Source organism: Hyperoodon ampullatus (genome assembly GCF_949752795.1).
Source record: "Hyperoodon ampullatus genome assembly, chromosome: 10".
Classification (NCBI taxonomy): domain Eukaryota; kingdom Metazoa; phylum Chordata; class Mammalia; order Artiodactyla; family Ziphiidae; genus Hyperoodon; species Hyperoodon ampullatus.
Window position 1 is genome coordinate 95,363,193 of NC_136923.1, and position 24,908 is coordinate 95,388,100.

Here is a 24,908-nt window from a genome sequence, read left to right on the forward strand (position 1 = left end):
TCACCTCAGAAAGAAACCCTATACTATTAGTAGTCACTCCCCATTCCCTCCTCCTCCCAGCCCCTGACAACCACTAATCTACTTTCTGTCTCTATGGATTGGCCTACTTTGGACGTTTCATATAAATAGAATCATAAAATATGGTCTTTTGTGACTGGCTTCCTTCCCTTAGCATAATGTTTTCAAGGTTCATCCATGGTGTGGCATGTGTCAGAATTTCACTCCCTTTTATTGCTGAATGCCATTCCATTGTATGGTTGTACTACCTTTATCCACTCAACCATTGGTGGACATTTGGATTGTTTCCAACTTTCGACTGTTATGAATAATGCTGCTATGACATTTGTGAACAAGTTTTTATGTGAACATATGTTTTCATTCCTTTTGGTAATATACCTAGGAGTAGAATTGCTGGGCCATATGATAACTCCATGTTTAACTTTTTTTTCTTGCTGCATAACTGGCTTCATTTATTTATAATTAATTTTTTATTGGAGTATAGTTGATCTACAGTGTTTATGTTTAACTTGAGGACCCACCATACTCTTTTTCACAGTGTCTGCCCATTTTGCATTCCCACCAGCAGTGTATGAGGGTTTCAATCTTTCCGCATCCTCAGCAACATGCTACCCGTACATGTAGTCTTATGTACATGTAGTACATAATCAAGTTGAAAAAATTCATTCTTGGGCTTCCCTGGTGGCGCGGTGGTTGAGAGTCCGCCTGCCGATGCAGGGGACGCGGGTTCGTGCCCCGGTCCGGGAAGATCCCACATGCTGCGGAGCGGCTGGGCCCGTGAACCATGGCTGCTGAGCCTGCGCGTCCGGAGCCTGTGTTCCGCAACGGGAGAGGCCACAACGGTGAGAGGCCCGTGTACCGCAAAAAAAAAAAAAAAAAAAAAATCATTCTTAAGATAAAAGCCATAGGGTGGGTTAGAAAGACCTGGAATCAAATATTATGAAACTAGCTTGTTCGTAGCATCAGGAAGGTTTTAAGGAGTGCCTACTAGGTGTAGGGCACTGTAATAGGAAGTGGGCTCTTAGGAGGTATTTCTCGTGGCTTGTTAAGCAAATGGGACACCTATGACTCAGATTTCCCTGGCAAGTCAGGAAGTATCTCAAGATCTCTACATCTGGTTCTACAGGCAGAGCAGCGTGACTGAAAAAACTCGTGCTTCCAATCACCCACTGTGGGCAGTGGGCAGAGGCAAATATAACAGTTTTAACATTTTTAGAATTTTTGTACAATTTTTAAAGGTTACTTTCCATTTACAGTTATTACAAAATATTGGCTATGTTCCTGTGTTGCACAATACATCCTTGAGCCTATTTTATACCCAATAGTTTGTACCTCCCTCTTCCCCCGCTTTATTCCCCCCTCCCACTGATAACCACTAGTTTGTTCTCCGTATCTGTGAGTCTGCTTCTTTTATGTTATATTCACTAGTTTGTTGTATTTTTTAGACTCCACATATAAGCGATATGATACAGTATTTGTCTTTCTCTGTCTGACTTATTTCACTTAGCATAATACCCTCCAGGTCCATCCATGTTGCTGCAAATGGCAAAATTTTGTTCTTTTTTGTGGCTGAGTAGTATTCCATTGTATATATGTACCACATCTTTATCCATTCATCTATTGATGGACACTTAGGTTGTTTTCATGTCTTGGCAATTGTAAATAATGCTGCTGTGAACATTGGGGTGCATGTATCTTTTTGAACTAATGTTTTTGTTTTTTCCAGATGTATACATAGGAGTAGAATTGCTAGGTCATATGGTAGTTCTATTTTTAGTTTTTTAAGAAACCTCCATACTGTGTTCCACAGTGGCTGCACCAATTTGCACCCAGCAACAGTGCATGGGGGTTCCCTTTTCTCCACATCCTCACACTGTGGCTCTGAAATAATAACAGTTTTCCACTCCTCAGGGAGCCAGACAGAAGTAAGACAGCAGGGCCCATCCAGGACATCTGTAATTGGCCTGAATTTTCAGCTCTGAGTTCAGATCAGCCTTTGGGCCACCAAGTGGTCACCCATTAGCCAGATCTGACCCACAGAAGTGTTTTGTTTGGCCCGTGTCGTGTTTCAAGCATTCTGATTTGAATTCCTTTACAGTCTCTAGTCCGTTACAACTCCCACTGATCTCTATTGTTTTATACCACATTGTCTTCACTCTTTTACATTATCGTGTGGCTCCTGGGAGTATTTGAATGTGCACATCCTGCTTCGAATGATGTCTTAGTCATATGGTTAATGCCTGGGCAATTATTAAGTAGAACATCGTTGCCATTACTCCAAAGCAAATAGTCACATATCTACCCTGCACTGTCAACAAGAAGCAGTCATTAAGCAGATAATTGAACAACATGCTACGTAGAGAACAATACATAGATGGGACCCGTACCTACTAGGACCTTAGAGACTAAAATAAACCACACGGACACAGACAAGACATTCATGTGGCTGACAGAGGATGGAAAAAGACATACAGACCATGAAAATAGACATGATGGAGGTCAGCCCTGGGCCCGACAGCACGGCCAAACCTGTGACAGGGCTCCTGCTTACATGTGCACTCTAAAAACGGATTTCTTTACAAAAGATACTCTTCCCAGATTATTCCTATCAAGATTTGAAAGTATTTGCTGGTTATAACTCCATAATATGATTTGTAAGACTTGTGAAATTCCAACACTCTTCAGTAATGCAAGCATGTTTTTTTCTTTCAGAGAGTTCTCTAATGGCAGGTGTAGCCACTAAAATGATCAGCTGTGTGATTAGAAATGCAATTTGAAGCAAAGTCCATGCATCCTTAGATGCTACTGGTGCCCTGACCAGTTCTCCTTACCTGCCGGTGTGCCCATCTCAGGCTGCCATGAGTGTTGGTTACCAAGGGCTCACTCCACACCCTTCTCCAGAGAGCTACCCGCGCCTGAAGGGAGCCTCCTTGCCCAGAGATGCCCAGGATGTTATGCTCCCCCAGGGAGGAAGGTGGTCTGCGGCTAATGAGTGATTAATACAGGTTCTAAAAGTCCTGGACTCTTGCCTAAGGAGAGGGCACTTCTGTCGTGCTGTACAGTGTCCAGTTCCCCAAGCTGAAGCCAGACTTCATGGAACCTTCATTTTTTCCTGGCTTTTTCCCCTGCACTGTCCTGCTTCCCTTATTCCCTAACAGATTTCACTTGAGAGCACTCTCCCCCGAAAAAATCACCTGCATCAGAAACCCCATCTCAGGGTCTGCTTCTAGGAAACCTGATATAAGACCCCTGACCTATCCCACAAAGTTATCCTCATGGAGTCAGATTTTTAAATGGTTGTTAAAGTATAATACACGTGACATTAGGCATGTAATGGTTAAAAAGTAACAGCCCTGAACTGTGGCAGCCAAGGTGACCCTCTAATAGTGTCCTTAAGGCAGCTTTATGGCATTTATGCTTCTGCTCAGTGGAAGAGTGATTTCAATTCATACCCTAATTATAAAATTACTTTTCCATCAAACCAGAGTGCTTATAGCCTCCCCCCTTTCTTTTTTTACTGAAGTGTGGTTGGAACTCAGAGGGAGAGAGAGAGTAAGCTATAAAATTATGAAGACAAGTCGTGAATCTAGACTTGCTTTATTGATGTATAAAATTTACATAACGTGAGCTCTGCATCTTATGGAAAAGTACGTTCAAATAAAAAGCACTGCAGTTTTGATGAGGGAGAGATGTGTTACCGTATTACTCTAGCTTCCACCATCCACAGTATACTTAATCTTTTCAACGACTTTGTACAACTCTTTTACCCAGGACCTAAAATGTTTGAGCTGCATGTGTAGCCTCTGTAACAAATGACCACAAACTTGGTGGCTTAAAACAGCAGAAGCTTATTCTCTCACAGTTCTAGAGGCCAGAAGACCAAGTTCAAGGTGTTGACAGGGCTGCACGCCCCCTACTTCTGTAGGGGCAGATCCATTCTTTACCTCTTCCAGCTTCTGGTGGCTGTTGGTATTCCTTGGCTTGTGGCAGCATCTCTCTGCTCCATCTTCACACGACCTTTTCCTCTGTACGTGTCTCCTCATCTGTCTGTCTCAAATCTCCCTATGCTTCTCTTCATAAGGACATTTGCCATCGGAGTCAGGGCACAACGGGATAACCCAGGATCATCTTGTTTCAAGATCCTTAATCACATTTGCAAAGACCCTCTTTCCCAATAAGGTCACATGCACAGGTTCATAGGTGGATATCTTTTGGGGGGCCATTTTTGGGTCTACCACAGTATGTACATGTGTGTACAGACACAACCACAGCAAGATAAAGAGAGACATGCACATGGGAAGAATCTGATCAGGGCAGTGCTTGCACACTTATATTGAACACCCACAGTCTTTAGAAGCAGTCCAGAAAGTTCTTGACATAGTTCTGGTTCATAATTCTGCCAAGCACAAACGGCATCGCATGTGTGATGAGGTTATTGCACGACATGGAAATATGCACTTGATCACTGAGTGGCCTAACCAGCTACCCAACACCCACATGTCAGTGTGACTTTGGCGTTCTCTAATCATGTAGATTATTCTCATTATACTTATTGAATTTTATGGAGTGGCATAATATGCTATAGTAGAATTTGGAGTTTAAGGATTTTGAAAGCTCGTGGGCCTCTTAAAAATGCCAAAGATTGGGAATTCCCTGGCAGTCCAGTGGTTAAGACTTTGTGCTTTCACTGTCAAAGGAGCAAGTTCATCCCTGGTCGGAGAACTAAGGTCCCGAAAGGCATGCAGCCAAAAAAAGGAATGCCAAAGATAAATTACCTATGTGCAAGATGGACGGTGGCATAAGGCACATATGAAGGACTGAGACTGTTGGTGACATTAGGAGACAGACCTGTAATTCCAGAGCAAATGCCACTCCTCTTTGAATGACTGACATCTATTTCTAAGTTAAATATTCTTCGGACAATTGCAGCTGAAACAGAAAAATACTAAAGAAGTCTTTGAAACAGTTTTTAAGATACAGATGTTCTGACAGCTTTGAAATATTAAAAATTTTAAAAGCCTCACATATTGCCCAGCATATTTTTTTTCATATCTTTAAAGGCACTTAAGGAAAACAAGCAAAGATGCTTAAAAAACTAATTACCAAGCATAAAATTATATAGAGCCATGATGAAAGAAATAGTGAATTGTGAAATAAATCACTTCACTAAATTGCTTTCTTCTTATACTTACTTAGATAAAAAATTAGGCCTTGTACCTTCATTGAGGATCATCATGGTAAAATGTATACATGTTAGTTATACAGAATTAGTTAGTCTGCAGAATTACTTTTTCTGGGATATTAGAAAAATAGCCCTGGTGCTCTTTGTCTCTACTGTAGCACTTTTCATACTCTACCCTGAAAAATTGGTTATATAAGTAATGTTCTCTCCCACAAAACTTAAGAACCTTAAGTTCTCTCCCTCTCTCTTTCTCTCTCTCTTTTAAAAAAAATTTCCACATGCTGCCTGGCACTGTGTATTGCATATAATAGGCACTCAATAAATTATGACTGAAATGCAGCCCACATCTCAGGAAAATAGGCGGCTAACTCACAGAGGGTAGGCAAGTTACAGCTTTTGCTTCTAAAGAGCATCAGCTATTTCTCTAAGTCCTTGTTATTCAAAGGATGGTCTGTGGACCAGCAGCAGTGGCATCCCCTGGAAGCCTGCTAGAAATGTAGAATCTCAGGTCCTGTTCAGCAAATGCCCACATTCAGGTTTGAGAAGCCCTGTTGTCATTCACGTGTACTAATCTTGCCTCTCCAACTAGATTCTATTCACTGAAGGAATAGTTTCCATACTGCCTTTTTCATCTTTGTAATCCTTCATTCTTTTCCTTACTCTGTGCCCAGAACCTAACGCAGGGTTCCATACATAATAGGTCCTTCATAAATGCTCACTGAGCATTACTCCCAATTTGGACCCCTTCCTGTTGCAGTTTCCTAGCATTGTTCAGCCATTTGCCATCCAGTTCAATTTGCCACACGTTAGGGGCAGAAATATCCTGACTCTGTTCACGTATGGTATACAGCCTGTCCAGGACCCTAGGGTAAAGCGTACTTTATTGGTCACAGAGTGAACTTGTTATCTTCTGGGATTTCATTGCTAATGACTTGGCCTTGCCATTTAGTGTTGAGAATGTTTTATAAGAGATGTCGATAGAAGGGTCTAGAACTGGGATCAAACAGTACAGCCTGTAGACCAAGTACAGCCTGCTGCCTCTTTTCTTGTAAATGAAGTTTTATTGGAATACAGCCATGCCCATTGGTTTATGTATTGTTTATGGCTACTTTTCATCCACGAAGGCAAAGTCGAATGGTTTCAACAGGGACACAGAGCCTAAAATATCTACTATCTGACCCATTACAGAAAAAGTTGGCCAATTCCTGGTCTAGAAGCTATATTTGATGTGTGTGTGTGGCAAGTGCAGTCCCCCTGGATCACCGGAAGTTGCAACAACCTGTGATAGGCACTTTTCAAAGGTGGCCTGCAAGATCCCTGCCTTCTGGTATTCATGCCCTTGTGTCATCCCCTCCCCTTGAATGTGGGCTGGACCTAGTGACTTACTCTGAACAAACAGATTATGGCAAAAGTGATGGGACGTCACTTCTGTGATGCGGTTACAAAAGACTGTGACTTCTGTTCTGCTGCTAGTGCTTTCTTGGCCTGCACATTTTGATGAAGCAAGCTGCCATGTTGGAGAGGCCTATGTGGCAAAGAACTGAGGGCCACTTCCGGCCAATAGCCAGCAAGGAACCGAGGCCCTTAGACCAATGGTCTCCAGAAACAGAATCCAATCCTCCAGAAGCAACCACGTAAGTGAGCTTAGAAGTGGATCCTTCCTCAGTCAAGTTTGGAGATAACTTTAGCCCCAGCTGACACCTTGAATGCCCATGAGGTTTCTGAGTCACAGAAACTGTATGATAATAAATGTTGTTATTTTATTTTATTTATTTATTGCGGTACACGGGCCTCTCACTGTTGTGGCCTCTCCCGTTGCGGAACACAGGCTCCGGACGCGCAGGCTCAGCGGCCATGGCTCACGGGCCCAGCCGTTCCGCGGCATGTGGGATCTTCCCGGACCGGGGCACAAACCCGTGTCCCCTGCATCAGCAGGCGGACTCTCAACCACTGCGCCACCAGGGAAGCCCAATGTTGTTATTTTAAACCACATAGTTTCGGGGTAATTTGTTCAGCAGCAATGGGTAACTAATATAGACCCTAAAGCAGTACTACAGACGGCACACTCTGCCATCCCATTTTCCAGTACCTAGAAGGATACTGTCATGGATACTTACTGAAACTGGCTGGCCAGTGTCTGCACCTCTTTCCTAGTACTGGAAAATCCTCAACTGAGAGCATCAGTGGCCACTGTCCCATTAGGGCAGTGTGTTCTAACTTCTTCATGTCATGCCAAGCATAGCAAATGAATGAGATGTGTAAAGTGCTTTATGAACGCACGGGGCTGCTCACTGCCAGAAGGGACCACAGGCTCTAGCCACTCCAGGCCCACCCTGAGCTGAAGGTCTCAATAACTCAGTACCTCTATAAGCTGGGGATATCTGCTCACTGGCAGCCCCTGGCATGAACATGCAACCTAGGCTTGGCCAACTTTGAAACATGAGTGAGTAATAAAAAGACTGGGGGTCAGAAAGGTGACAGTCTAGGTGGTGCAGGTGGCATCTGATGGTGGCTGATGCGACCAGTGGTGGGGCCAGTCTATTTGTGCTGCCTGAACCCTTTTGTTCTTTGTCTTAGGCCTGGTTGTCTAGCCTTCTGGTTAATTCTGAGACCCATCAAATATCATTCCAATAAGTTGCTTCTGCTTAAGACAGCCAGAATTGGCTCCTAACCATTCACTACTGAGAACCTCAGCAGACATGTGTGTATCAATATTACAGCAATACATGGGAAGGACTGAAAATATAGGTGCAAAAATGTTGTGGACAAGTTCAAGGCTGGTGGATTTTTATCATTTACATCTCTATGTAAAAGTCTAATATATTGGTAATAAAATTTTAATTATGTATTATAATTGCCCATTATAGAAAAATTTTGTGATTTTCCTTCATACCTTTTGCTAACAGCTTTGGCAGTGTAAATTATTGTATAGCCTTTTTCCACTTAGAACATCAGAATCATTTTTCCATGTCTTCATTTTTAAGAGGGTATATAATATTTATTTCAGGCTGTGCTTGTGCAGGAGGCCTGGAAGGAGTGGGTAAGAAAGTGGGCCCAATATCCACTAAGTCAAGAGAAAGGAGTGCCTTTTCTCTAATTAGTTGGCCCTGTCTTTTGGTGATTCCACTGCCCAAAGGGGATGCATTTAAAAAAAATTCAAACAAATTTCCTCTATGTGCTCCTGATTCCATTGAGTGGAATTTCGTCAACTAGTCCCTTCATGCTGGGCACTTAGTTTGTTTCCATATTTCATCTATCAGTACTATCTGTTGAAGCTTTTTAGGCCTAAATTTCTTCGACACTTCAGATTTTGTTATTTGGTTTTGATTTTTTGGTGGGAATAAGTCAAAAGGCATGAACACCTTTATGTCTCTTTATAAATATCATCATTTATGTGGCTTTCTAAAATGATGTTGATGTTCTCTGCGACCTTCAAGTATGAGGAAGTGCCCGTTTTACAGAATCCTCCTCCACAGTTGAAATCATTAATTTCTTGAGGTTGCTTGTTTGGAGAGCAACTAGTCACTCCTACAAAAAGCTTCCAACAAAATATCAGATTTTTTTTTTTTAAAGAAGGCATTGGGTCTTTTTTAAAATTTTATTTATTTATTTTTGGCTGCGTTGGGTCTTCATTGCTGTGCGCGGGCTTCCTCTAGTTGTGGTGAGCAGGGGCTACTCTTCGTTGCGGTGCGCAGGTTTCTCATTGCGGTGGCTTTTCTTGTTGTGGAGCATGGGCTCTAGGCACGTGGGTTTCAGTAGTTGTGGCTCGTGGGCTCAGTAGTTGTGGCTCACGGGCTCTAGAGCACAGGCTCAGTAGTTGTGGCATACGGACGGCTTAGTTGCTCCACAGCATGTGGGATCTTCCCGGATCAGGGCTCAAACCCATGTCCCCTGCATTGGCAGGTGGATTCTAAACCACTGCGCCACCAGGGAAGCCCAATATCAAGACACTTTTATTCTCTCTGCCTTTCCTAGGGTATGTAAAGTTCTAAATGGTTTTTCAGTGTTCTGACAGAAGAAAGTACACCATCATAAATAAAACCTTGGTGACTATTTCAAGAAAGTTTGAGACTTGGAGCCCATTTATTCTACCTTGGCTAGCCAACATTTAAATAGAGCTTGGTTTACATTTAACTCGTTACCGTAATATAAATGACAGTCTTAGAACAATTTAAATACAATGACATCATGTAATTTAAAGTGCAGTGGCTTGAAAAAAGTCATCAAACAGCAGGTTAGAATTATCGGATATTTTTATTAAAGAACAACAGGGCATCTAGTTGCTGGGTAATTGAGGGAGAAATTAGACTAAATGACTATTAGCTCTGGCCAGCCGTTGAGGGCCTTCAATTAAATCACCATTTACCTACCCTCTTCAAGACAAAATAATTCTCTATTCAGCAAAGAACACTCCTTGCTTATTTGGCCAAACAATTAACACCATAATATCTTTGGAAGCAAATAAAATACCAGAATTTATATGGCGTAGATTACACGTGTAAAGCTCGATTTTGCCAGCTAAGGAAACGATAACCTAAACAAAGAGATGTGATGAAAACAAAATAGTAATGTTAGGACGGGTCAGAGAGCAACACTTGGCGAGTTGTGCCCAATTAGTCGACCAAGCAAAGCACTGTTGGGAATTGCAAAGTAGGAAGTCCTATTTTTGACTCTGCTGACCTCAGTGAATATTTCCTTGTTTTAAAAATGGTCATAATTCTTTGCTACTTAACAAAGAGGCCTGTTACGAAAACTAAGGAGTCTCTAAAATGTTTTGACGCCTCCAGAAGCCTTGCGTAAATACACCGTGTATCGTACGGTTCGTGTTCCTGCTCTTTGATGAGATGCCAGTCTTTATTAGCATTCCTAATAAATTAGTGACACCTTCTGCCACCCTGGGTTCACTTTAAGTCCTCATAAAATTACTTAACAAAATGCTCCGTTTTAAGTGGGAGACTTTCCCTTCAGAAATGGTTATGAAGTAATGCAGAGCAGTTGCTTCCTTAAGAGGGAGGCGGCAAACAGGGACCTGTACTGGTGCAGGAGCTGGAGCCCGAGCAGCCCGTGGGCGCCGCCCGGACGGCTCGCCCCGGGGACCCGATTTGGGATCTGGGAGCCGGAGCCGCCCCGCTCGTCCCTGGGGCCCGCAGACCGGACTCTGGGCGGCCCCAACGGGGCTCGATTACTTTCGCCTGGGCGAGAAGCGGGCCCCGCCGCGCTAGCGGGAACCCTACGGTCGGGGAGGTGGGGCGACGACAACAAAAAGAAGTAAAGTAGGAGGAGATTCTCCCGGGGAGGGAACGGGCGAGCGGGGCGAGGCGGCGGGCTGCCGGCAGAGGCGGGGACCCCAGCGCCCGGTCCGCGAGCGGCCGGCGGACCCGGGCAAAGGCGGAGTGCGCGCCGGGCCATCCGCCTCCTTAGTGCGGTCTACCGGCGCCGGGACCTCCGCGGGCCCGCCCTCCGCCGCCCGCGCGGCCCCGCCCCCCGCTCGGCCCCGCCCCTCGCGCCGAGCTCGCCTCTCCGGCCCCGCCCCTTCGCCCAGCACCGCCCGCGCGCAGCGTCTCGCGCCGGCTCGGCCCGCCCGCCGGGAAACATCCGCGAGAGCAGCGGCCGCGGCTGCTGCCACCGCGCTTTCTCCTCACGCGCCCCCGCCTCGCCCCCGCCTCGCCCCCGCCCTCGGCGCCTCGTCCCGGGCCAGCGCCCGCGCTCCGGCCAGCGTTCTCTCGGGGCCTCCCCGGGCCCGGCGCCCACTCCCCCGGCTCCGAGCCCCACAACCGTCGTGCTTTCTCCCTCTCGGCGCGCGGCCCGCCGCCTGCTTCCGGGGCGGGCGGACTGGGCGCCTGGTGCCGGCGGCCGCAGCGACAGCGCCCCCGGGAAGCGGAGGAGGAAGGAGAGAAGAGGTGGAGGTGGCCGCAGGCTGAGTCGCGGCCGGGATGTCCGGGCAGCCGCCGCCGCAGCAGCAACAACAGCAGCAGCAGCTGCCGCCGCCACCGCCGGCGGCCGTGGCCCCGGTGTCCGGAGTCGTCCTGCCGGCGCCCCCGGCCGTCAGCGCCGGCTCCTCTCCGGCCGGCTCGCCCGGCGGCGCGGGCGGCGGTGGCGGCTTAGGGGCCGCGGCGGCCGCCCTGCTCCTCCACCCGCCGCCGCCGCCGCCGCCGCCCCCGGCCACCGCGGCCCCGCCGCCGCCGCCGCCGCCGCCCCCGCAGCCCGCCTCAGCGGCCGCCCCCGCCAGCGCGCCCCCCGCGCCCCCGGGCCTTTCCGCGGGCCCCGGCCCGGCCGGAGGCGCCCCGGCCCCGGCCGTGGCGGCGGGCAGCAGTGCTGCGGCCCCCTTCCCGCACGGGGACTCGGCCCTGAACGAGCAGGAGAAGGAGCTGCAGCGGCGGCTGAAGCGCCTCTACCCGGCCGTGGACGAGCAGGAGACGCCGCTGCCTCGGTCCTGGAGTCCGAAGGACAAGTTCAGCTACATTGGCCTGTCTCAGAACAACCTGCGGGTGCACTACAAAGGTACTGGGCGTGTGTCCTGCGGTGGGAGTGGGGCCGCAGACCCTCGGGCCGCCTCCGCCCTCCCGGGGCCGGGTGTCCTCGGAGGGGACTCGCCGCCGGCTCTGCTGCTCCCAGGGTGGGATTGGGGTCGCGGGGAGAGGTGCGAGGGACAGCAGGCGATTCTGGGAAGGAGAAGGTGAATATAATGGTCCTGGGTAGAATGGAGCTGGTAATCCCAGGCCAGGAGCAGGACACCTCGGGGGAATCCAGGATGACAGGACATAACTCGCTTTCTGATTTCCCTTTGAGATAAATCGTAGGGCTGGGATGGAGGAATCTATGGGCTCGGAGTTGGGTTACATTGTTCTCCAGGTGGTGTTGGGTCAGGCGCTCTCCTCTTACGTGGGGGGAAGAGAGGCACGATTCTGAGGGATAATTTCTAATTAAGGGAGAGCAGGGATGTATAGGGGGAGGAGTAATCAGTGGAGGATTTTGCCCCAAATTAAGCTAGAGATTGTCTAGGGGAGCACAAGGGCCGGGGCCCCAAGTTTGCCGTCAGTGTATCTTGCTAAAAGCAACTGGAGGGTACGAGAGGTGAAACCTCAGGAGTACGTGTTTTCTTAGGGAAGCAGAAACCTACCACGACTGATTGGATATGCCCTATATTTATGTGTTGGCATTATGAAAGTCTCGTTGAAAACAGGGATTTGTTAAAAACGTTATTTAGTATTTTAAAGAAAATTGGCTCCTATTTTCCACCTGCAGTTAAAAAAAAAAAAAGCCTTAGGCTAGTGCTTGTCACCTACCTCTCCTATGTTAAAACAAAGCTGTAAGCAGATCAGTTGTATATAAAATTATAAATTGCTATGGGAGTTTTTGAAATGTAGCCCACATTAATAACACGCATCAAGTTTACTTGTCTGGGGGAAAAAAAATCAATCCAATGTGTCAGTCTATCTGGAAACAAATCCAGTTTCTTAGGCCCCGAACCTGCTGCTTTTACATTCAGAGCAGCCTCATTTTGATTGGCTTCAAAGGGAGGGTCTTTATCAGATCCTAGTGACATGGATATAGCGGGTGTAAACAACCATTGTGGTGAAATTCTTAAAGTTTACTGGACTGAAATTTGAGAAGAACCTTGATAAATAAGTTACTATTTAATCAGGAAGGAGAATGGCCACAGAAGTCTTCCAAATGATTTGGCTGCAAAGAGTAACGCACAAAAATAGGCCTTGTGGAATATTCCTTCCTTTTATCCATAGATCCAGAGAAGTACTTTCAATTTTAAATGTTATGGTTCTTAATCTAAATGGCTGAAATTTTCAAAATATTGGACCTTTGGTTTTTCTTAAGTTTGGACATTTTGTTAATACCCTGTGAAGGCTGTTGTTTAATTTTGTGTTTTAATTTGTGTGAACAGTGCTATGTATGAAGTGTTTACTTCTGATCTGGCTACCAGAATGCTTTCTGTTAGACTCCCCAAAACTTTACTTTAAATTTGATGGTTGATGGTTGATAGTTAGCTTATAAAATCAGAGGGAGAAGATATAAGAGATTATTGAACAAAGAATTCTAGCTTTCCGAGTCCTGCCATCATTTGTGATTTTAGGCATGTTACCAGACAGGGTCTCAGTTTCTTCCTCTGAGTGATGAGGGAGTTGAGTTGGGTGTTGGTAAGGAGATTTCCAGCTCTGAATTTCCATATCTAAAATTTGTGATTATAGTCTATTTAGCACTGTAACATGCCTTGACTAGTTTTACTAACTACTTTTACATAAAATTGATGATTCGGGTCACGCAAAAGTGCAGCTTATGTGAAATTGGTTGGAGTTTGGAATATTTATGACACTGCTGTCTCAGTTATTTTTCCTCTTGGCCTCTTTATTACTTTCTGTTGTGTAATACTAAGATTCACTTTCTGGAAACTTCACTCTTTTGTAAACATAAACCATTATTTCTGGAAGAACAGATTTCGCTGTTTGTCATTCTTTTTCTTTCCTCTCCCTTTCTTCTATCTCCCCTTTGTCTCTCCCTTCCCCCTTGTCACAAACACGGGCCCTTTTCCCCCTTCTACTGCCTCTTCCTCGTCTTGTTATTTTAATATGTGCCTGTGTGTTTTTCCTGTTGTTTTTCTGTGTGCCTTCAGAGTGGACCACACCAGAAGTTACTGGGCATCTAAGCAAGGGGGAAGTGTCTTAGGTAGTGGTAAGCAAATTTGAAGTCACAAAATAACATTAAAAACTATTGTTCATAAAGTATTTTTGCATATTACAGAATTTCAAAAGATTGACGATAATTATTTTCCATATGATGAGGATTTTTCTTACCTTTGAAATATAAATTTCTTTTGCTCTGAACGTATTCTGTTTTGAAGATGTTATTCTTCTAAATTAGAGTTACTCTTTTGGAAACAGTGGGGTTCCTTAAATGATTTGAAGGGATTAATGTTAAACAGTGTCAGCCATACAGACCAAGTTGATTGGATTGCAGAGGAATTGGGTGTGTTTACTACCTGTTAAAAATGTTTAGAAGACTTTTTGCTTAGCAGTCACACACCAACTGTTGAAATCCTCAAGCATGGCCCCTTTTATTTTTGAAATTCTTGTCAGCTTTGAATAAGTATAAATGTGACAAGTTTAGACCTAGTTATAATGATCACTTTATTCCAATTTAAAGCTTTTTTTTTTTTTTTTTTTTTCGGTACACGGGCCTCTCACTGTTGTGGCCTCTCCCGTTGCGGAGCACAGGCTCCGGACGCGCAGGCTCAGCGGCCATGGCTCACGGGCCCAGCCGCTCCGCGGCACGTGGGATCTTTCCGGACTGGGGCACGAACCTGTGTCCCCTGCCGCAGACCCTCAACCACTGCGCCACTAGGGAAGCCCCCCAATTTAAAGCATTTTAATGAATATGACAATGGGTTTGATTAGTCTAAATGTTTCAGTTACAGGTTGCATTTTTATATTTGTGAAGTTACCACGATTTGTTTACTTTGCCAAGCGTTTTGATACATACACTCAGGAGCATGTTAGTGAATTTGCATAAGATGGTGGAATTCTCATTTAAGACGAGAAAAAGTGGGAGCACCTGGAAGTTAGAGCTTCCCAGTCACAGGTAAGCCAGGATTGGAAACTAATTTTCATTGCTATTAAATTTAGTGTTCTTTCCACCACACCGTATTGCCTATTTCAATTTGTATGAGACTTAATTATCTCAAGTAGTTAAAATCCAGTGATCACATTTATAACTTTTTGAAGAATAGTTGACTTTGAAGAATAGTTGATGTTGAAAGTACTTCCTCTGGGGAAAGTGCGACCTGGAGCACACTAATGCCATGGAAAAGTCCAGACGCTTTGATTATACTGATTTAGGGCAGCTTAGAAGAAATGTAAGATAAGTGAACGTTGGGAATGGTAGGAAGAAATGAATAGTGAACTGCACCTTCTAATTGAAGTATTATTAACAGTGACCAAATCGGTTGAACTTTTGGTATGCCCAGCTCCCCTCCCCCTCTGTATCACCAGTCACTAGGCCTTTAACGTGTCCTCAATTTAATTGCTTATCTAATTTCTTGCACTTCTTTATGCAGAACAAGTATCTCAACACATATTTGCTTGCTTACCGATACAAATGTCTTTAGAGATTTATGGGAGGTGATATAAAAATGTGCTTCAAAATCAAGGAATTTAAAAACCAAGCTTTTCCCAGGGATCCCTTTGCCAAAGTTGAGCTTTAAGAATGGTAGTTGATAACTGCAAGGATTAAGTGATTCTAATAATCATACTTAACAGAAGTAGACAATAGTAATGATTTTTTTTTTTTTTTGGTAATGATTTATTGAGCAATTGCTGTAGGGCAGATATTCTTCTAGACAATTTGTATATATACCTTACTCTCTATTTATTCATTTTGTTTATTCAGCAAGCTTTTAGTGAGTGTTTACTTTGTGCCAGGTTCTGGATACTCAAAGGTGAATAAGACACTGTCTTTGAATTCGAAGAGCTCAAAAGACATCAAGCAGTGTGTGTAGTAGGGAAGTGTCATAGAGTATTGTGGAAGATGGGGGAGCATCTGCTGCAGGCTGCCTTTGGCAGGGGTGAAGTTGGTGGGTCAGGGAAAGCTTCTTGAAGGGGATGAGGCCAGCGGTCAGTCTTGAAAGATGAGTATGATATAGGGGAGGAGGGGCTGGGCATTACAAGGGAAAAAGCATAAACAAAAGCATAGAGGAGAGAATTATTCTATATGTTTGGATCTGCAAGCAGTATGGGGTTGTTGGAATTTAAGTGTGTGACAAGGTACAGCTGGGAAAAGATCGTGCGAGGCCTTATAGAATATTTTATCGAGCTTGGATCTTATTCTGTAGGAGACAAAGAATCATCTAAGGATTTTAAGTAGGAAGTGACTGGCTCATTTTCATCTTTGTCAGATTATACAACTAATTGGGAGGTGGACTCAGGGACACAAGCCTGGAAATAGCAGACTCACTTAGAAGGCTGTTGCAGACCACATAAGAAACAAGGACCTGAACTGGTCAGTGGTGGGGGCAGAGAAGAGCAGACATATCTGTGATCTGTGCTGAAGTAAATCTGACTGGATATGATGGAATGATGGAGAAATCAAGGCTGATGCTGGGTTTCCAGCCCTGTTAGGTTTTTGCAGTGAACCGTGAAGCAAGTAATGATCTCAAGGAAGTATTACAGTACACTTAGAGGTAAGTAAAAATGGGAATCTTAGCCATGTGATCTGACTTCATGTAAACCTGAAGAAGCCAAAGAAATAGCATTGGAGAAAGAAGAGAAAGAGGTGTTCTGGAGTTAAGGTGGCTCTGTGTGATCACCACAGCTGGAGCTCCTGATTTTTCACTTTATTCTAATGTTCAGATGACTCAGCTACAGTGCTAGTTTCTGGTGGTTTTCTGTTCTTTTCCCTACTAACTGGTTTATGCTTTTTCCTATTTTAAACTCCCAAGAGACTCAGCAGATTGGCCCAGCTAGTTGCCATCTTTCTTAGTTGGGCAGAGCTTTTCATTCTGTGCTGTGGAGTGAATTGGTGGCCTTCTCGTAGATGCTGACCTGTGTTGAATCAGCTGTCGGGGTGTGAGGGTTGTTATGAAATACAAAATGCCCTCCTGGTGGAAGGATAGTGTGGGCCCCACTCCTCTCAGTAGCGACAGTGTGGGGGTCAGTTTCTCCTAGGAGGGGCTGGCACGTACCATCATTGACCTGAACCTGGAGGAGAGGCTGAGGTCATGACTGACCTGGGAGTCGCCTGTAGCTGGTAGTTGAAACTCAGAGTGTGAGAGAGAGTGAGTAAAGTGAGAAGAGCAGTGGGCCAAAGATGGAACCCTGAGCAAGACCAACATTAAAAGACTGCAGGGAGCCCAAGAAGGAGTAGTTAAGAGGCACCTGGACAGCGGGGAGGGTGGTGTCACAGAAGCTGAGCAGAGGAGTGTCAGAAATGAGGAAGTGAACTTTAGTGTCAAATGCAACATATAGGTTTAGTGACATAGGCACAGAAAGATTTCCACTGGATTTGGAAAGTAGATCGCTGTGACCTTAGGTAGAGCAGTGTGAATTGAGTGATGGGGGCAGAAATCAGGGTCAGTAGAAGGGACCAAGCAGAAAGTATAGTGAATATAGGTTATTCTTGAGAAATATAGATGAGGAAAGAGATTAGTCAATACCTGGAGGAGAATGGAGGTTAGGGCATGTGGTTTGTTTTTTTTTTTTTTTTTTTGCGGTACGCGGGCCTCTCACCGCTGTGGCCTCTCCCGTTGCGGAGCACAGGCTCCGGACGCGCAGGCTCAGCGGCCATGGCTCACGGGCCCAGCCGCTCCACGGCATGTGGGATCCTCCCAGACCGGGGCACGAACCCGTGTCCCCTGCATCGGCAGGCAGACTCTCAACCACTGCGCCACCAGGGAAGCCCTTTTTTTTTTTTTTTTAATGGTTGATTTTGGACTTATGTTGTATCTGGAGATTAGCTTATAGCATCAGCATGGAAGATGAAAATCCACATACTTAAAATTATCCCTAGAAAACCCTTTGGAAGGTACTGTGTTAGAAACTATAGTATCATTTCTAAGTAGGCCTAGTTTTAGTTTGGCTGCGTGGGTAAAACTGAAGTGATGTAAGTTAGATGACAGTATGATGTTAGTGCAAGGTATGGAGTCTCAATAAATGTCTACAGAATTTAACGTGTTTTAACAACTAAGATAAATAGTACCAATACTTGGTTTTATTACCTTAAAGTTAAAAAAAAAAAAAAGTTCATTATACTAACCACCAACCCCAGTGCATTATTGACAATGATTTATAACACAGAGACATAATTTTATGAAAAGGATATACATTTTTGGGACACTGTGCCCTTATAGATTGAAGGGAAGGAGAGTAAAGAGGGAAGGGATGAGAATACAAGCTTGGGAGGCTGACAGAGTAAGGGCATGGAGGGAGGAACGTGGTTCAGAAGCTTAAGATGCTTGCCCTTGAAGAGGAGAGGAATACGTACTGTTCCTTCGATAACAGTGGAAGAGGTGGACTGGTGTAGACTGACGAGTTAGTAATGCGCGAAAGAGTAGAACAAAACCATGTATAATGGTGGAGTCCCATTTCAGTCTCGTTGTGTGATAAAGGAGGCGAGGTAGTTTGCTCACTGAATTCACGTAGAGGACCTAAAGCCTAAAGTGAATGATGAAGATGCGGACCATCTTCATCTTTCTAAAGATTGCTGTGTGGTATTGATAACAGTGGGGGATCCCAGCCGACATCATTAGTTCACAGTGGTGACTGTTTGCAGGACGGTTGGACTTTATTCCGCAAAGGCCAGCTGCCCAGTGCAGGAGTAGGGAAGGTGGATTATAATGTTGATTTAAGACTTGTGGTTTTGCTGGCTGGGTATGATGGAAGGATAGGCATATTAGGGAAATCAAGATCTTTGGGAGCTTTTAAATAATTACCGTGTATACCATCCTGGAAGAGGAAGGAGAAGAACAAACAAACAAGAAAGGGTTCAGTGCATTGGAGTTCCTTGAATTTTTTTTTTTTTGCGGTATGCGGGCCTCTCACTGTTGTGGCCTCTTCCATTGCAGAGCACAGGCTCTGGATGCGCAGGCTCAGCGGCCCTGGCTCACGGGCCCAGCCGCTCTGCGGCATGTGGGATCTTCCCGGACCAGGGCTCGAACCTGTGTCCTCTGCGTCGGCAGGCAGACCCTCAACCACTGCGCCACCAGGGAAGCCCTGGAGTTCCTTGAATTTTGAAGTGCAGAGTGAATTCTTTAGACGGGGGAGAGGATAGGAGGGTGTGTCCTAGGGGAAGATGTCTGTATTGCCACTGTGATGCCAAAATTGTGTTGCTGGAAAAACTTAATGTTTTTCACAGGATTGCTCACTAAAAGTAACAGGGCTTATGGGAAAAATAAGGCTGGGGCAGACCACTTAAAACTTATGGAACTTTGTAACCAGAGCGCTACAGAAATAACAGCCCTAACAAAATACAAGCCCGGTTAGATTTCCACTCCCGTGTGCCCAGCATCACAGGCTGCTGACCCTTCACAGCCTTCAACCCTGGGGGTTGGTCTGCCTTGTTAGAGATGTAAGTTCTTGACAGCTGTTTAATCAAAAATAAAAATCTGATTCAGGGTTTAGCTCTTTTCACCTTTTTTTTTTTTTTTTAAGCCAATTGGAAATGCTTAGCTTTAGCTATTAGAATGGCTAAAATCCAAAGAAAACCTGGCCATGACAACTGCTGGTGAGGGTGCAGAGAGCAACAGGAACTCTCGTACTCTGCTGGTGGGAGTGCAAAATGATACAGCCACTTTGGAAGATGGCTTGGCAGTCTCTACCAAAGCTAAACATAGTTTACCATATGATCCAGCAGTTGAGCTCCTAGGTATTTACCCAACTGGTTTGAAAACTTACGCCCATACAAAAACTTGCATGTAAATGTTCATAACGGCTTTTCTCATAATCACCAAAACCAAGAAACAACCAAGATGTCTCTCAGTACGTGAATGGATAAACTGCAGTACATCCATACAGTAGAATATTATTCAGTGATAAAAAAGAAATGAGCTATCTATCCACACAGAGACACATATGGATCTTAAATGCATATTGCTGAGTGAAAGACTTCAGTCTGAAAAGATAACATACTGTATGATCTCAGTGATATGACGTTCTGGAAAAGCAAAACTATAGAGCTAGGAAAAAGATGAGTGGTTGTCAGGGGCTTGAGGGGACGGAGAGAGGGCGAGTGAGGCAAAGAACGGGATGTTTTAGGTCAATGAAAGTATTCTGTATGATGCTGTAATTCTGGCTACATGACACTGTGTGCTTATCAAACCTGCAGAATTTTAGGACATAAAGAGTGAACCTTAATAGGTACATATTTTTTAGAAAGTCACTTGGTGGGGGGGTGGATCCCAGTGTAGAATGTAGAATGTGACAAAACAGTGTAACTATATTACAAATGTATGAAACAATCTCAGAAGAGGAGGGAAAAGGCACTGACCTAAATAAGTAACTGGAAATCACTGGAGTCTGTAAAACTAAAGGTAAAAGAAACTATATAAGCACTGAATTCTTGTTGATAAGTTGCATCCCAGGGGGATATGAGTTAACAATTCTGATACTGCTGTCCCTGTATACTGGAATTTAACAGTTAAATCAGTGGATGGTGCACAGTGGGAGCTAGGTTTCTCACCACTGGAGTGGTTAGAATGATCCACGTGATAATGGATTAGAGTTGGAGACAGTAGTATGAACTCATGTTCAGTTTAATATGTACACAGATGATTAAATAAAAAGTACAGATGTGTGTATATACAGGGGTTTAGTATACGCAAATATATTTCTTCGCTCTTGTCAATGAGAGGGCCTAAAAGCAATGACACCCCAGTAACTGTGAGCATACCTAGTACCTAGATCTTGGATTCTAATGCCATTTGCCCATAAAAGGAGCCATGGCCCCTTGGAGAAATGGCTGATTCTAGGACTAGGGCAGGAAATGCACAAGATGAGCTCCCAGCATCTTATAGTGCCAGAAAGTAACAAAAACAAAAAACACATAATGGAGGTATGTCAGAGTGCCAGAGCAGCCAACTGAAAAAGCTCCCAGTGGCTAAACGGGGAACAGTTTGAGCAACAAAAGAAATGAACTAGTCTTGAATTATAACCCAAAGTATAAAATAAATATGCATGAGATGCATGAGTCCATACTGATATAAACAAAGAGGAAGTATCTTAGTTTTTTTTGGTCTGTACTGCACTTGAATTTTCCCCAGATGGGTTAATACAGTGGCAGGTAGAGCAGTTCCTGAAGCCACCAAACACTGGGCACAATAGGAATGCACTTCTGAAGGAATCCCAGCTTTTTTGACTTAGGGCCTCTGTATATTGCTAAAATTTTCTCTTTAATTCATTAATGTACTGGGAAAAGCTGTGTTATGAGCTGAATGACTTCTTTATTATGCTGATATCATTGCCATGTTTATCAAGTGCATGTGGCCTAATTTGTATTCAAGAAATGTGCTTTGTAGCAAAACAGACTTTACTGGAATTTAATATTTCTGAGGTGGAGTAGTTTCAGGTGATGTCAGCATCCAGAGTGTGGCTCCAGGAAGAATGATTGAAATTAGAATGGAAGTCAGTGGGAATAAAGAGGTCCGGGAATTAAAATGCAGAAACAATAAAATAATCAAAATTAAGTGTTAACGTGTGTTAATGTTGTGTGGAGGGCATATAAAAAAGGTTAGACCGAGTCAGAGAGACTAGAGCAAGAATAATTGAGGAAGTGAAACTTGAACCAAGATAGAAGGGCTGAGGAGGACCCGGCCAGTCTGAGAAGGAAGGGTACACAGCTTTCCAGTTAGAGGGAGTAGCTTGGGCACAGCCTGGCCTGGCCAGTGTGGCTGGAGCAGAAAGGAGGAGGTGGAAAATGCAGAGGGAGGGCAAGATCGAACAAGGTTTTCTGGAAATTTATCCTTTTCTAGGCTGAATGGGAAGGAGTGTTAGTTGTCTTGAGGGCTAGTGGTACAAGGAAGGCTGATGTATATTTTCAGAAAGGCACTTGGCTGCAGGTTGGAGAGTGGAGGGGTCTGGGGGAAGGCTTTATTCAAACCCTTTCTGTTTCAGTTAAATGCAGTCAACAGATTGTTTGACTAGGAGGAGGTGACCTTGCTAGCCTTAGAGTCCTGAAGCAGTACATGTATTTTCTTCTTGAACCATCTAGAAAACACTTAACATTGAAGAGTGTGGTTTTAAAAATGTACACTTTGGTAGTGTGAGGGTTGTACTTTGGTCACCACAGAATTGAAGGTAATAAACTTCCTGCTGATGAACATTATTAGAAATAGGCTCTTCACTCTGATATTAATATCTTATATCTCAACTTTTTCTTGAGTCTTTACATCTTAAGGTTAATTTTAAAATGGAACAAATCCTTTTAACATTTACAGAATTTTTCTATAGTGTCTTGTTAGAACATAATGAATATACTAAAACCTTGAAGATTTATGACTCTGTAGTTCTTTACAGTTATTTTTGCGTCATGGTAAGATGTAGGGGATTTTAAATCAGACATGGATTTAATGCACGATTCTACCAATTTTGGGCAAGTTGGATAATCTCTGTAAGAATTTCTCCATTTTTAGAAATGAGGTTAAATTATACCTATTTCACAGATGTCAAATGAGAAAAATCTATACAGAAGCACCTAATACTTTGAGAGATTGTTTACCCTCAAATATTAGTTTTCTTTCTCTTTTCCCACAAAAGTAGCTAGAATAGGAGATGGGGATACATGTGAAGTGATCCCAGAACGTTCACTGTAACTAAATCCTTCCTGTGGGTTCAGAGCTCGCACTGGATCAGGCTTCTTGAATTTAAATCCCAGCACAAATCCTGGTTTGGGATTCTCACCCAGCAGTACGACCTGAGTTTCTTTATCTGCCCTTGGCTTCCTCAACTGTGAAATGATAATAAATAGTACCTACTTCATAGGTTGTTTTGAAGGTGAAATGAGTTAATAAATACAGTGCTTTTATTTATTTATTTATTTATCATTTAAAAAATTGAAGTACAGTTAATTTACAATGTTGTGTTAGTGTCAGATGTACAGCATAGTGATTCAGTTATACATACATACATATACATTGTTTCAGATTCTTTTCCTTTGTAGGTTATTACAAGACATTGAATATAGTTCCCTGTGCTGTATAGTCGGTCCTTGTTATTTCTCTGCTGTATGTCTAGTAGTGTGTATATGTTAATCCCAAACTCCTAATTTGTCCACCCTACTCCCCATCACCCTTTGGTAACCATAAGTTTGTTTTCTCTGTCAGTACTGTGCTTTTAGAATGGTGCCTTTCACACAGTATTAAATGTATGTCAACTGTTATCACTTACTATTATTAAGTATACTTTGAGAATTCCCTTACCCCTAAAAGTTTTGGTCACTTCTCTTCAGAAAAACCAAAACCAAAAATAAGAGCTATTTGATTTAGGATTCCTGGGTTAATTGGGGTTTTCTTTACATTTATTTTTAACTGTCTAAATTTTAAAAATGCTTTTAGTTTACATGACCTTTTCCCAGGCAGCTCAATTATTTGAACATAATGTTACCAAAAAATATATTTTGCTGAAATCATAATTTATTAAATGTCTGTTTTTAAAAAGTGATTAGTGTATCATTCTGCAGATTTATGCTGTTACTTTCTTCTGCTTAGCTCCATGTAAATACTACCTACATATATTAAAGCAGTTTTATCAGCGTCTATACATTGCTGCTTCCATTTTTATCTTCCCAGCCAAGTTTATCACCTCTCAGTGGTCATCCTGCTGAGAACTTCTACCCATAATACATATACTTAAGACATCTATGAATGGTAGAGTGGCTGAGTTCATTTAGTTCCTTTTAGGCCACGTGAACATGTGCTAATTTGCATTGCAAGTGTAAACTTAACTGTTTAATGGTAGGATATGCATTGATAATTTGACAGAGTGTATGGTAAGGGAAGATGTGATCTCATTGGTGTGTGATGGTTCTTGTATAGACAAGATATAATTTTTGACCTATAAGAGGTGTTTAGTTTTGAAACAGTCATGGTAAATTTGAGAAGGGGAGTTCTGCTACCCATGAAGGTAATGGTATAGTCTGACTGAAAGATTAATGACATAAGTTTGTATTGGGTGAAGCATATCTAACTAGAACACCTGAGTAATGATTGGAGCATTGTTTCTCATATGGCCCTTTTCGGGATTGTGGAGTCTGTCTCACTCACTCTCTCTGAATACTTTCTGACATGCTACTTCAGCTTTATTCTTCTGGTGGTTTTATGGGCATATTTTCTCTTGCTCACGTGGTTTTGTTCACATGCTAGCTTTCAAGGTAATTTGTGTCTTGGGTGATGGACAGGGGAGGTGATCTTAGTAAATAAAACTCTGGGTTAGATTGAGGAATAGCTAATTTTAAAAGTTTAAAAGCCTTTATCTAACAGATTCCCTAAAGAGGTCAGCATTAGTATGGTTATTATATTGCTTTCTTAAAAAAGAAAGAAAAGACAAGGAGAGGTTACATATGTTTCTCAGAAGGCTGTAATTGACCAAAGAAATTTTATGGATCAGCCTTTGGATAGAATTAATGATCAAAGATTAATGATTTTTTTTTTACATATTAAAATTTTTAATTTTTCTGAACACCAACAATGCAATTTTGCTAAAGTTACAATTTTGGAAAATTGACTGGCCTCAAGACCACTCCCAGGCTTTCTGTCAAGTGTATCTGGGTCTCTACCATCTCAGGGCTGTGTGCATTTCTCCCAGGATTTGGGGTGGGGTAAAGGTGGGTAGAGAAGACTTTCTAAAGGTCTTCTGGAGTATAGAGCCCAGGAGAGTCCTGGGTGAGGCCCTTGGCTCCTTGAATGCTGACTATAGTAACCTCTCTCTGCCCTTGTCTCCCAAGCTCTCTTTTGCCTTCCTCAGGTTTGATATCTGGGAGGTTTGATTTTCCAGAGGAAATTGAATATATTTTTTAAAATAATTCTTTATTTTTTTTATTTTTAAAATTTTTGGCTGTGTTGGGTCTTCGTTTCCGTGCGAGGGCTTTCTCCAGTTGCGGCAAGCGGGGGCCACTCTTCATCGCGGTGTGCGGGCCTCTCGCTATCGCGGCCTCTCTTGTTGCAGAGCATAGGCTCCAGACGTGCAGGCTCAGTAGTTGTGGCTCACGGGCCTAG

The 24,908-nt window shown here is 43.7% G+C and overlaps 1 protein-coding gene across 1 annotated transcript in view; it reads left to right on the top strand.

Moving 5' to 3' along the window:
- Window positions 1–11,133: 11,133 nt before the first annotated feature.
- Window positions 11,134–24,908, top strand: part of RANBP9 (RAN binding protein 9) — a gene marked incomplete at both ends in the record, with an annotated part of 89,208 nt that continues 75,433 nt past the window's right edge. Inside the window, one exon of the mRNA XM_079712843.1 lies at window positions 11,134–11,701. Within this exon, the coding sequence (XP_079568969.1) occupies window positions 11,134–11,701 (568 nt within the window). The remainder of the gene's footprint in view (window positions 11,702–24,908) is intronic.